The sequence below is a fragment of the Dinoponera quadriceps genome, unplaced genomic scaffold (genome assembly GCF_001313825.1).
Source record: "Dinoponera quadriceps isolate SergipeBrazil2010 unplaced genomic scaffold, ASM131382v1 scaffold1651, whole genome shotgun sequence".
Taxonomy (NCBI): Eukaryota; Metazoa; Arthropoda; class Insecta; order Hymenoptera; family Formicidae; genus Dinoponera; species Dinoponera quadriceps.
The window spans coordinates 361,286-374,423 of NW_014555795.1; the positions used below are offsets into that span (position 1 = coordinate 361,286).

A 13,138-nucleotide genomic window follows, 5' to 3' on the forward strand; every position below is an offset into this window, starting at 1 on the left:
GTAAATATATTTTTCTCGTTAAATGTAATATCGTCCTCTAATTGTATATAAACGTATATAAACGTATCGTTCTGTAATTAAATATCATATCAACATCAACGGATGGTTCTTTGTCTTTTGTTTTCCATTTCATAATATTATTGAAATTAATACATCGTACACTTTTTTAATAATTCGAGCATTAATTTTGATAATATTGCTATTAAATCGAGAAGATATAAAGATCCAACTATGTCGTTGTTGACGAATTCTGCTGACACAGCGGCATCTTTATATAATAAAACAAGTCTGAAAGATTCTTACGCTATCTAGAGTAGGCCTATCTAGAATATGACCTTCAAACTTCGAATAATTTAATCGATGATCAGCTGGCAGAGTTATCAATAGCAATTTCGAACTGTATAATTTATCGTCCTGCAAACGAAATATTAATAATTTTATATTTGTTAGCAGAATGAATCGGGTAATACTTGACTGATAACAATGTTGAATATAAGTTATGAAGAAAGAATGGAAGAATTTTTTATTCATTTTAACAACAAACCGCTTTCATTTTCCACGTTAGCGATTCTATTGGAAGAGTTAGTCGTCGATTAGCTGAATCAGAAATATTGAAGAAAATTGCAGTTAAAAATTAAAATTCGGACAACCAACACCAATCTTGATTCGCGTCTTCGATTGGTGAAAATTGCAACCTTCGCTAATCTGATACATTCTGAAAATTGCAACCTTCGCTAATCTGATACATTCTGAGACAAATAATTAGTCTTAGGAGTTGAAAGATATTTATGGCTAACTAAGATGTACATTTGAAATAAAGACAACGCTATTGCTACCGCAAATGAATTTATTAGCGGTTTAAGAGAATTTAGACGCTTCAGTGAAAAATTTCAGGTAAATCATATAATAGTACTAAAATCATATTCATATTCCCGATTAGAAATTTATTGTTCTCTTTCTTAACAGTCCTGAAGGATGTCGATGTACTGATTGTGCTGATACTGCCTAAAATGATGCTATTTACTTGATTTAATGCTATGTCGTATTTGAAAAACACGTTTCAACATTAATCCGAGAACTTTAACCCGAGACCTGTGGATCGTGAGTCAATCACTTTAGATATTACAGAACTTCGTCGATTGATGTAATCGTGTTTCACGTTGTCTATATATATAATATAACCTGAGTGAGAGCACAGCTAACCTAAATTATTCGTGCTATTAATTTTAGCTAATCAAGTCGTACCTCAACGAATGCATTTTACTTCTACAACTAATTTTTAGCTAACGACCGGATCATTTTGTGCGTGTAAGCTTTTTATACGAATACCCTTCCGGATAGATCTAGTTAGAATAGAGCAGGCACTTTTCGGACTTGTTCCATTAGATACGATTAGACTACTTCGGCAGGAATCGTTGCCCGCGGATTCACGTTCGCGAGAGACGAGGTAAAGTCAAATGAACGAGACAAAGCAACTGCGTGACGAACGGTGACGAGCGAGCGAATGAGTGTACGGACGGCAAAAAAGAAGTTGGAGTTCCGTCGGCAAGCGGGGACGACGACGAGGTATCGCGCAAACCGAAAAGGGTTCGGTTGTAACTCCACTAATATCGAACATCTCGGAACTTCCGTTTCTCTCTCTCTCTCTCTCTCTCTCTCTCTTTCACTCCTTCATCCTCCCTCCGTAGCGAGCGAGGGTAACCGAAGATAAGCGAAAGTGAGAACGCGTGGGTGGTGTGTTTCACGTGCCTGTTGCGTTGCAGAAGCTCGCGCGAAGCGAGACGTCTCGCCGTACGCGCCTGTATATTAAATGGCGTTCACGGTTCACCAGTCAAATTGAATCCCGGGCTATTGGCAGATTCTCAATAAGCTTCAACAATGGACTCTGTTACACTCTCCCATTCCCCGCTTTTTCCGCCTCTTCTTCCCCCGTCTCCTCCTACTCGCCGTCCGTCGTACTTTCGTTCGGCACGTTTTCGCGTTTCCTTCCACAGAAATGTATCCTCCCTTCAATATGCCTCGCGCTACCGAGGTTTCGTTTCTGCACTCTGAAATCCTTAAAAATGATCATCGACGACTCCCCCCCCCCTCTTTCTCCCCCTCACTCTCTCTTTCTCTTCCTCTCTCTTTCTCGCTCGCTCGTTCGCTCTCTCCCAAGAATTGGAAATTTGTAATTCTCTTCTTTTTGATGCTCTACACGTAACTCCCGCCCGCAGAAGCGACCGCAAAATCGCCCCATTGTATCAATTGAAATTAAGTCGCAATTACAGCACGGCATTCACGTGTGAAGTATTCGGAATATACGTCGCAGCATGAAATCGCGAGCATACTTGAAATTTTAATGCTTTTTTAACGCTCTTAACTAACTAATAGTTTACGTCTACTTAGATGGCTTCTATAGTCGAATGGAAACCTATTTTGCCGATACTAGTACATATTGACTTCTCTGTTGAACTTTTCATCTCACTGATTCCATTCCGATGCTACCTGGAAGCTACAAATGCTCCCGATATTTCGATCATTAAATTCAAATGAGTATTCAAAACGATCTATTTTGGCTCTAAATACAGCGAAAGCGGAAATTTAAAACGTCATTATTATAATAGAATCAAAGGTTTAATGTAAAATCAAGATTTTGATTCGGGGAATGCATTCGTACTCACGCGTTCCCGAATCGGAACTTCGGTGCTCTTTTGATTCTTAAGGGCAGTTTTGCGCCCATTTATATGGCCTATAGACCAATGAAAACCTACCTTGACTTGATATTAACATTTGTTAAGTTCTTTTTTGAATATTTAACTCTACAGATTTCACACACATTAGTGCGAACTTGAACTATTTTAACGTTTTCGAAGCCCGGTGAGGCGTAATTCGCATGGTTGGCGATATGTTAATGCTTGAAATTGAACACTTGAAATTGAGGTAAGAGGATAACGCACGGATCTTACAAGTTGCAGGACCGAGCGATCCATTTACAGGCTCCATCTCCGGCGAATTTTGATCGTTATATTTCGGAGCTTTTCCGCACGCAGTCGGCGTTTGGCTCGCCGTCACGTATGCGAGGAGGGAACGGCGTGTGCATTGTCTGGACGAGGTTAAGAGGGTTAGACGGAGTTAGGGGGATGTTCTGGGAGAGGTTGAGGAGGCAGAGGAGGGCAGGGTATCGGTGTAATGAAGAGCGACAGTGACTCCCCTCCCCCTTTCCCAGCCATCGCTAATTTGCCGCTAAGTGCCCGGCTTTGTTTCCGTACGCTGATCCCATCGTTCGCAATATCCTGGATCCAAGGCGACGTTCCACGGTGTTTAAGAGAGAAAGCCAAATAACCTGCGGTATTACCCGGCAATCCAGTATAGATCGGACTCGGATGGAAAAGGGACGCCACCGATCGGACAAATATCGCGGAGAAGGAGAGAGGAGGAAAGAGAGAGAAAGAGAGAGAGAGAGAGTGAGAGTAAGGGAATATGTGTGTGTAATGCGGATAACTTAATACGCACATTGAAGAATTTTTAATAGATTTTTACTACGTTTGATTGCAGAATGTACATATGTCCGTGCGATATGTGGAACAATAATATGTGAAGCGGAAAATTTCTAAATAGAATATACATGAGGTAGAATAACACACGAACAAAGGGATCTCGACTAGGCTATACGACCCCGTGGAAATAAATAACCGTGTGTCGACTCGAAAGACTTATTAAAATCGGATGTTATCCAAGATATATCACTTAAGATTACAATATATCACTTAAGATTACAATACATTTAATCTAATAGTGACATTTTGAAGTAATTGAATTTATCAGAGATAACAGCATAAAATAGTATGCGTATAGAGGAAAAAATTTTATATTAAAAACGGCCCATTGAAATTTTTGTGTTACTTTAACATGCAGAGTATGAAGAAAGTACATAAATATAATGTTAAATTAATATATTTACTTTGTTAATATATTACATTTTAACATATTGAAGTAAAATAAAATTTCAACAGACTGCTTGGATGCCGCTCGACGTCGAACCAACGCAGAACGCGAAAAAATTTAAAAAATGTAAAACGATTTTCACGGTTACCAGCAAACGGTCAGGATTGCTTATTGCTGTGTATTGAATAATGTTTTTTTAAATGTTGAATTGCAACGACTATAAGACATTGCAATTTAGCGGACATTAGATGTTTCTGCAATATGCTTGAACCTTGATTTTACATTTCGCAAAGTTGATGCAAAATTTGCAACGTCGCAATAAAATATTTCTGAGATGTTGATTCAACGTTTATGTGCTGTATGAGTTACTTTATTCAAAGTTATTCTTTCAGTGGCATCGGTGAGAAATTCTTCCGAATGAAACAAGTTATATGTAAAATCTCGATAAATTTGTATATTACTTGTTATAAAAGGACTTTTTACTGATATCACTGAAAGAACAGTTAATAAATAAAGTAATATCTTTAAGCAACATAAATTACTTTTTGCATGAAGTGTTATTTCAAGGTTTTGAAAATAATTGTGGCCTTAAAAAAGCAGAAGAAGTACCGATGAAATCAAATTAAATTCTCGACCGTAGACACGATTCATCATTTTTTAACGGATTAAAATATCACCTCACTTAACAACTTCACCTCGATTAACCTCACGAGTCCTGTTCTCAGCTGTACTGTAAATCGCGCTTCTTGTATGCACATTTCATTGTTATTGCATTCAATTTGCAATCTCGTTTAACGCGAAATCACTGTGTCGCGCGGATAAGACGAACTCGAGGAAAACATTGCCACTCCTAATGCTATAATTAATAATAAAGTTGACCGACACTCGTTGTCAATTTTTGCGGTGACGTCGAAGATATAATCGTTCGTCGGCTACTTGTCGTAGCTACTTGTCGACGGTGAGATATATAAACGAGGAAGTCACATGTGACTTCGACATTTTCCTCGCGCTCCTCACTTCGCGAGTCGAGATAAACGTTGGCACTTCTCCGACTGCGTCTCGTCGTCGTCGTCGTCATGGCATTCTGGGTGCTGTTGCCTCTCTTGGCCATCGGCTACGCTGTTTACCATTATTATTTCAAAGGCCTGGACTACTTCAAGAAGCACGGGATTCGCCATGTGACACCGTGGCCCGTATTGGGCAACCTGGGGCCGTTTTATCTGCGCCAGACTCCGATGACCGAGCACCTGAAGAAGGTATACGATATGAGCCCGAACGCTAAGTACGTCGGCTTCTTCGACGCCATGAATCCGGTAGTGGTGATCCGCGACCCGGAGCTCATCAAATCCATCGCCGTGAAGAACTTCGAGATATTCCCCGAACATCGTTCCTTTATTGACGAGGTCAACGACCCGATGTTGGGTAAGAACCTGTTCTCCCTCCGCGGCGATAAGTGGCGAGAGTTTAGACACCTGCTGAGCCCCGCGTTCACATCCGGCAAGATGAAGACCATGTTCAAGCTGATATCCAACTGCGCTGCCAACTTTGCCGACTTCCTATCGAAAATGCCGACGGACAAGAACGTCGTGGAGTTAAAGGAAACCTTCACCAGGTACACGAACGACGTGATCATGATCTGCTCCTTCGGCATCAGCGTCGACTCCATGAGAAACCCCAAAAATGACTTTTATGTGTACGGCACGGAGGCTACAACTTTTACCGTCATCACCACCATCAAGTTCTATTTATGTCGGAGCATGCCGTTCTTGTGCAAGATTCTGGGCATTAAGGTCATTCGCAGTCAAGTGGGCAAGTTCTTCACTGAGATCGTGAGAAACACGATGTACATCAGGGACGTAAAGAACATCGTGCGGCCGGACATGCTGCAGCTAATGATGAACAGTAGAGGCAAAAGAGATCCCGGTAAGGAGCTGACTATCCAAGACATGAGTTCGCATGCCTTCCTTTTCTTCTTCGGCGGCTTCGATGCCACCTCCACATTAATGTGCTTCGTCGCTTATGAGATCACTGTGAATCCGGACGTACAGGCGAAGCTGCGTGCCGAGGTGGACGAGGTCATGGAGGCCACCGACGGAACGTTGACCTACGAAGCAGTGAACGGGATGCAATACTTGGATGCTGTTGTGAACGAGGCGCTCAGGATGTACCCGTCGGCGATCATCCTCGACAGAGTGTGCCAGAAAGAATTCGAACTGCCACCAGCGCTACCTGGCGACAAGCCTCACGTCCTGAAGAAAGGTTCGACTGTCTGGTTTCCCGCTCACGCCATTGCTCGCGACCCGAAGAACTTCGAAGACCCGGATAGATTCCGTCCCGAACGCTTCTTAGGGGACGAGAAAAAGACCATCAATCAGTACGCGTACCTCCCGTTCGGAATCGGCCCGAGGATGTGCATCGGTAATAGATTCGCCTTGCTGGAGACCAAGGTGATGCTGGTGCACCTGCTGGCCCGTTGCGAGTTGAAACGTTGCGAGAAGACCCTGTACCCGATGCGATTCAGCAAGAAGCGCTTTAATATCTTCGCGGATGGCGGATTCTGGATCAAGATTCAGCCGAGGAGTGACGCTCTCAACGTTGTATCGCCGAACGCTGTTAACGACAGCGCGGAGTAAATATAAGTCCGCGGAAGCTCTAATGAAGAATCGGATATATAATGCTATTTAGAAATTAACCCTTTGACTGCTATAGGTGCATATATGCGTCCAGCGAAAACCATCGATGTAGACTATAGACGCAAATGCGCGCTCGGCGAAGGCTTTGGCTGTTTACTGCTGTCTCATGTCTTTTGTTTATATATTGAGTATTTATGTTACTTACTTGTTATTTGTTCAATTTTTCAATTTCCAATATCCAAACACATACATTATAACTATCTAAATTATGGCGTTTTAAAACTTTACCACTGGTGAATAAACAATATATATTGAAAATAACAAAATGATTGGATTCATTTTGCAGTGGACAAAGTAATAGTAATTGGATTGTGTACTATATTATAATGTGTTAACACTTTGCCGTCCGCACGTTTCATCAGGATTTTTTTGTTCGGCGACGGCGGTTTTTCGAGGTTTTCGGGAGATCATAAATCGTCAGTTCTCATTAGTTTCTCACTAGTTTTCAATCCTGTCCCGCTATTTTCATGAAATTTCGAGGATATATATAAATAAATGTAACATTTTTCTGTATTATATATTTATTTATTTATTAATATTTTATTGGGTACTTAGTATTTCTCTTTTAGATGTCTTCTACTTCTTCGCAATCATCAAATTCAATTGAAACGTCAGACAAATTGTCCGCGCATTCATCTTGAATAATCGTATCTTCTCTTTCGTCTGCCATTATCAAAGGGCGCAAGTACTTATAAAAATAAAAAACACGCTTATGTCTGTAACTTATTTATTTACTTAAACAGAACACAAAGAGAACACCAACAGCACACAATCAGAACACAAACGGCACCACGGTGCTGTCACCGGCCTTTGCGTGATAGTTTTGCGCACGACACCAACGTGGTGCCATCGGCCTTTGCGCGATAGTTTTCGCGGGACACCAACGTGGTGTCCCCGGACGGCATAGTGTTAATACGCCGCCGATAAGATCCATATTGCGCGCAAAAGTATTCAGTCCGCAGCGATCGCTACTGCCGGCCGCACGCCGCTCACGCGAAGCGCTTCAACTTAGAGCAGTTAGCAGTCAAAGGATTAACAGCTGAGTACAAAGTTCACAAATGTAGCGATGTGGGATTGACATTTTGATATCTAGTGCGACATTATTTTTAATGGGGAATAAGACTTCCAAGCTGACTCATTCACACGCGTGTGTGCGATGCATATACGTGCAGACGCTCGTTCGATACTTTGATTTTAATTAATTCTATTGCGTTGCGCCCGTAAAAGACGGTCAAGTCAATCGTAAAGCGATAATGTCACTTATAATCGCAAGTTATGCAAGTTATGTAAGTATGACTCATCGTTCCCTTATTTTCATCTGTGGATTTATCATGATTATATGATAATTATTACGTGATAATAATAGTTTATTTTAGGTTAATAAGCTTTCTAAATGTAATATCACGGCATGTATCTGCGATTTATCCCATATTTATTTGCTAAAATGTTAAAAATAAAACATTATTTTGATCTCAGACACGGTCATTATTAAAGATTCGAGAGGTTCTCTCGTAGAAAATATAAGCAAATATAGGAAGTATGCAATTCTTTAATCCTCCGTCTCACATGTTGGGTCATAAATTTGCAATGACTTAGTGAGATTTTATTAAAGGTATCATTAAGATTTTTGCTCACGTTCTACGCCTGTAAAGATTTCAAACATGTTAAAGATTGCGATGAGATCCGTATTTGCTCGTAACCAAATGAGGTTAATTTCACATAATTCGTCATTTTTATCGGTTTAAAATTTCACTTTGATTCACAGTTTAATCTCATGAATTTGGTTCTCGACGGCTGTTCTGCAATGCGTTTTTCGTATGCGCATTTCATTATTATTACAATTCACATCGCAATCTCATTTTCCATAAAATTGGCGTATCGCGCAGATAAGACGATCTAAAGGAATACATTGCTGCTCGTGGTGCAATGAATAATAATAAAATTCACTGACAATCGTTGTCAATTTGATTTTTGATATGACATCGAATATATAATCGTCCGTCGGCTTACATAGCGAGTGGTCGATGGTGACTTATAAAAACGAGGTAGACGCATGTGACTTATAAAAACGAGATAGTCGCAGACCCCAAAGATTATCTAACACAAATTTTTCTTCAGTAAAGAAATTCAAGATGTAGAAGATAAATACGCCTCTTACAATCAGTCATTGATTTATTATTTATCAATCGTACACGTATTCTCTAATTGCATTTGTTTATTTATCTGTTGGTTGGTTTCGTATTATGCCGAATTTTATATTATTTTGTTTCATATTATATGGTCATACATAGATGATGTATTACTGATATTTCGTCGATGTGTCGTGAGACGAATCTCGTCAGAATCATGAGACGATGAAAATATTAATTTATATCCACGGAGGAAAACCAATATTTGCATATAAACGAGAAGAGAAATATGTTTTCTATTCTTTTATTAATCTTTTCGATATAATGTATGCACTTAAAAAATCGATTATATCTGTAATTCATTTCTTTCCAGCTCAAAACGGACCATAATTTGATGGTCTCAGAAAGTAAATCTCTCACAGAAAAGTTAACTTTTATAGTGTTTAATAATAGAGAAAAATGTGAACTTTACGATAAAAGTTTATTGGATACGCTAGGTTCAATATTTATTTAGATATCAACATTTATATAAAAAGAAAATCAATCAAATAAGCGCGGCTACTTTCATATTATGCCTTCGAGAAGTTCGAACACATTAGTCAAGCGTCTTCGAGTGGACCGCGGACTATAAAGTGTTAAGACACATTTTTTTTAGCACAAAACAAAACGTATATAGTAATATAAATAAATATGTTATTATTATCCGCCGAGTAAATATTTTATATGTTATGGTTTAGATATTTCTCTACCCAGTATACGGCTCTGCAGCTCGTCATCTTTTTACGTAGTTGACGCACAAGTAGGGTGTATCCATTTAAAAAAATAGGCTCCAATTTTTCAAAAAATCATTGTATTTTAGAAAAATGTTCCGAAGAAATGTTGTTTGGTTTTGAGTGGGACATATATGACAAATCAGTTTGACCTTACATAACAATTGCAGTTGCCACATGAAAGTCATATTAAAATTTTTTATTCGAAATTTCAATTTCTTTATTCTAGATTTTTGTAGACAAGACCAAATTTACTTTATCACTTTGTGACCCTTTCAGAACCAAACAATTTTTTGTTCTAAATATTGTTTCCTAAGACGCAGTATTTCTACATTTAATATATTAAAAAATAGGACATCCTTATAATACTTAATCAGCCAATTAAACTTATTTATAATAAGCTATTTTGGTAGAAGTTGCATGAATAATACCTTATCTTTCATCGTTTTCATAATATCGCGAATTCCTTCTATTTCTATCATTCGAAATATGTTGGCGCTCTCTCTCCGTTTTTCATTACATACTGCGTATAAGCAAATACGACAAGACAAAGACATGGGATATAGAAAGGATGCAAAATTATACAAAAGACTGCATAGCACTGAAGAAGGGGACGCGGAATAGTGGTGGGCAGTTCGAAGCAATATCAGTCAAGTATCGGTAGTTGTTCCATTAGATTCATATAAGCAACATCGCAGGTAGTTTCTCTGAGTCGTTTCACTTCTCGCTCGATCGAAATTGACTGATTAAGACACCGGGCACAATCACCTGCGAACGAAGAACTTCGCGCGATGGAACACTGGTCGTTACTGTTGTCGATCGTGATCGGCGCTCTCGGCATCTATTACTATCTCTTCAAGAAGTTTAATTTCTTCAAGAGACATGGCGTCCTCCATATCCCGCCGATGCCTGTGCTGGGAGTCATGACCCCGGTGGTGTTCCGCCAGATCTCGATAGGCGAATTCTGGCAGCGACTGTACAATTTCCGGACGGACGCAAAGTACTACGGCTTTTATGCCATGACAATGCCGATCTTCTTGGTGCGCGACCCAGAGCTCCTCAAGGACATCCTGGTCAAGGACTTCGAGAAGTTTCACGACCGCCGGCCCTTATGCGACGTCAACGAACCGCTGATGAACAAGAATCTCTTCTCCTTGCAGGGGAGCAAGTGGCAAGGCATCAGGACCGTGTTGACGCCGGCGTTCACCGGTCACAAGATGAAGTTCATGTACTCCCTGATATTGGAGTGCGCGGTGAACTTCGCGAGGTTTGCATCGTCGTTGGCGGCGGACCAGAACGATATGGATGCGAAGGAGATGTTCAGCAGGTACACGAACGACGTGATCGTCACGTGTGCCTTTGGCATCAAAACAGATACCATAAAAAACCCGAAAAACGAGTTTTACGTTCACGGTCGCAACGGCACTAAATTCTTCGAAACTTTTATCGCTCTGCTGGCGTTCCTCAGGACCTTCTCGCTGGCGCGGATCTTAAACTTGCGGATGGTGGACGAGAAGGTGACGAAATTTTTCCTAGACACTGTCAAGAGAGTGATCGAGAAGCGCGACGCCGAGAAAATCATACGGCCGGACATGCTGCAACTGCTGATGGACACTCGCGGTAAAAGCGTGGCCGGCGAAGAACTCACTCTCGAAGACATAACCGCGCACGCGTTCGTCTTCTACTTCGCCGGCTTCGAGAGTACCTCGACCACGACATCCTTTTTGGCGTACGAACTCGCGGCGCACCCGGACGTGCAGGCGAAGCTGCGCCGGGAGATCGACCAGACCTTGGAGGAGACTAACGGCCGGATAACTTACGACGTGATCAACCGGATGAAATACTTGGACGCGGTGGTCAAGGAGACTTCACGGATGTATCCGCCGACCTCGTTCTTGGAGCGCGTGTGCGCGAAAGACTACGAGCTGCCGCCCGCGTTGCCCGGCGAGAAGCCCTTCACCATGAAGAAAGGCATGGTGCTCTGGGTGCCGATCTACTCGATCCAACGCGACGACCAGTACTACGACCAGCCTGAGAAGTTCCTTCCGGAGCGCTTCCTCGACAACGTCAGCTACGAGAACTCGCCGTATTTTATGTCGTTCGGCCTCGGGCGGAGGATGTGCATCGGTTTCCGCTTCGCCATGATGACGATAAAAGTGCTGATGTTCCACCTGTTGGCGCGATGCGAGCTGAAGCCCTGCGCCAAGACTTCGATTCCGTTAAGGCTCGAAAAACAAAGTATGCAAATGTCGGCCGAGGGTGGATTCTGGCTGAGTTTCCAGGCCAGGACCGACGTGCATCCCGCACTCGATTCCGCGGTGATTGACGACGACGCCGTTGATCCTTAAAAAGGTCGCGAACGAGCGAGCGGCCGGCCGGACGAAACAGTAGCGGCATGCTTATTGTCGTGTCAGTAGAAGTATAATCTCTCGCATATGATGTTTAAAAATAGAGCGCAAAATGTCTTACTAATATATGTAACGCGATATCACACAGAGATAAACGCTGTTGCGTCAGTAAAATTGACAAGCGACAACGTCGTGATTTGAGCAAACCTTCTAAATTCAATAGCAGTATTATTGAACTCATTAAACGAAAATGTTAAAATCGATATACTATTTTGTTCTTATCTTCTAAAGTCATGTTAACCCGTATGATTAATAATGCAGATTAATGGACGCGAGATGAAACTCGTAAATGGTAGTTAAACTAATCCATAGACGCATGAATAAACGAATATTTCGGTTTTGATTGCGACATTGATGCTTTCAGTAATTTGCCTTCATTCTTGGATTTTGCAAAATAGCGTCAATAGCCGTGATTTTCTGCTAAGTTTGAATGCGTCTCTCATTAATATGCGCACGCGCGTTGCCTACTGTTTTGTCTAATAACTGCATGAGAATTGCGATTAATAAGATTAAATATGTTGTATTATTAAATATTTAATATACAGCTCAATTTTTTCGTGGAATGTGTGCACTTCAAGACACACACTTCCGCAAAAAATTAAGCCGTTCGTGTGATCTGATATACATCTTACGAGACGCAAACACGGAAATCGATGTGCGCGGCCGGACGGCCGCCTATATAATTCATTTCGCACAATTGAGAGGAAATATCGCGGTTATTATCAATATTACGCGCGCGCATATTAATGAAAGACGCGTTTAAACTTGGCAAAAAGTCATTTTTGCGCCGCAAAGCACAAAGCGTGCATATCTGTAAGAAAATGTCTATAAATGTAACATATAAAAATATATTATAATGAGACACTTGATTAACGTATGTAATATGAAATTATTACTACATAAACTGTACGATTAATCGTCGTAAGCACTATTAGTCAACATCATAAAAACATGATATATAAAGTAACATGACGTATGCTACATTGTGATGCAGAAACTCGCGCAAATGTATCGGAAATTCCTTATTGTATATTTCATATCACTCTTAAAGAATACGAAGTTATTTTACGCGCATATATTAATAAAATGTGCAGTGTCGTGATTTATAATGGCAATGAGTTGTCCACAGAAATATCGTGCAAGAGTTATATAAACGTAGATTATTTTATAGGATCATTTGTCAGTGTCAGAATGAGCGGGACAAAAAAGAA

General features: G+C 40.8%; 2 protein-coding genes across 2 annotated transcripts; both read left to right on the top strand.

Annotated features, from left to right (window-relative positions):
- The first annotated feature begins 3,942 nt into the window (after window positions 1-3,942).
- On the top strand, window positions 3,943-8,783 carry LOC106745419 (cytochrome P450 9e2-like). The gene has a single exon (XM_014621002.1). It carries the CDS (start codon window positions 5,004-5,006, stop codon window positions 6,558-6,560), a length of 1,557 nt encoding a protein of 518 aa, XP_014476488.1. The 5' UTR covers window positions 3,943-5,003; the 3' UTR covers window positions 6,561-8,783.
- An 84-nt stretch (window positions 8,784-8,867) lies between these two features.
- On the top strand, window positions 8,868-12,804 carry LOC106745418 (cytochrome P450 9e2-like). The gene has a single exon (XM_014621001.1). It carries the CDS (start codon window positions 10,311-10,313, stop codon window positions 11,865-11,867), a length of 1,557 nt encoding a protein of 518 aa, XP_014476487.1. The 5' UTR covers window positions 8,868-10,310; the 3' UTR covers window positions 11,868-12,804.
- The last annotated feature ends 334 nt before the right edge of the window (window positions 12,805-13,138 follow it).

Coding starts and splice junctions, on each gene's coding strand:
- LOC106745419 (XM_014621002.1), top strand. CDS start 5,004: ATGGCATTCTGGGTGCTGTTGCCTCTCTTGGCCATCGGCTACGCTGTT.
- LOC106745418 (XM_014621001.1), top strand. CDS start 10,311: ATGGAACACTGGTCGTTACTGTTGTCGATCGTGATCGGCGCTCTCGGC.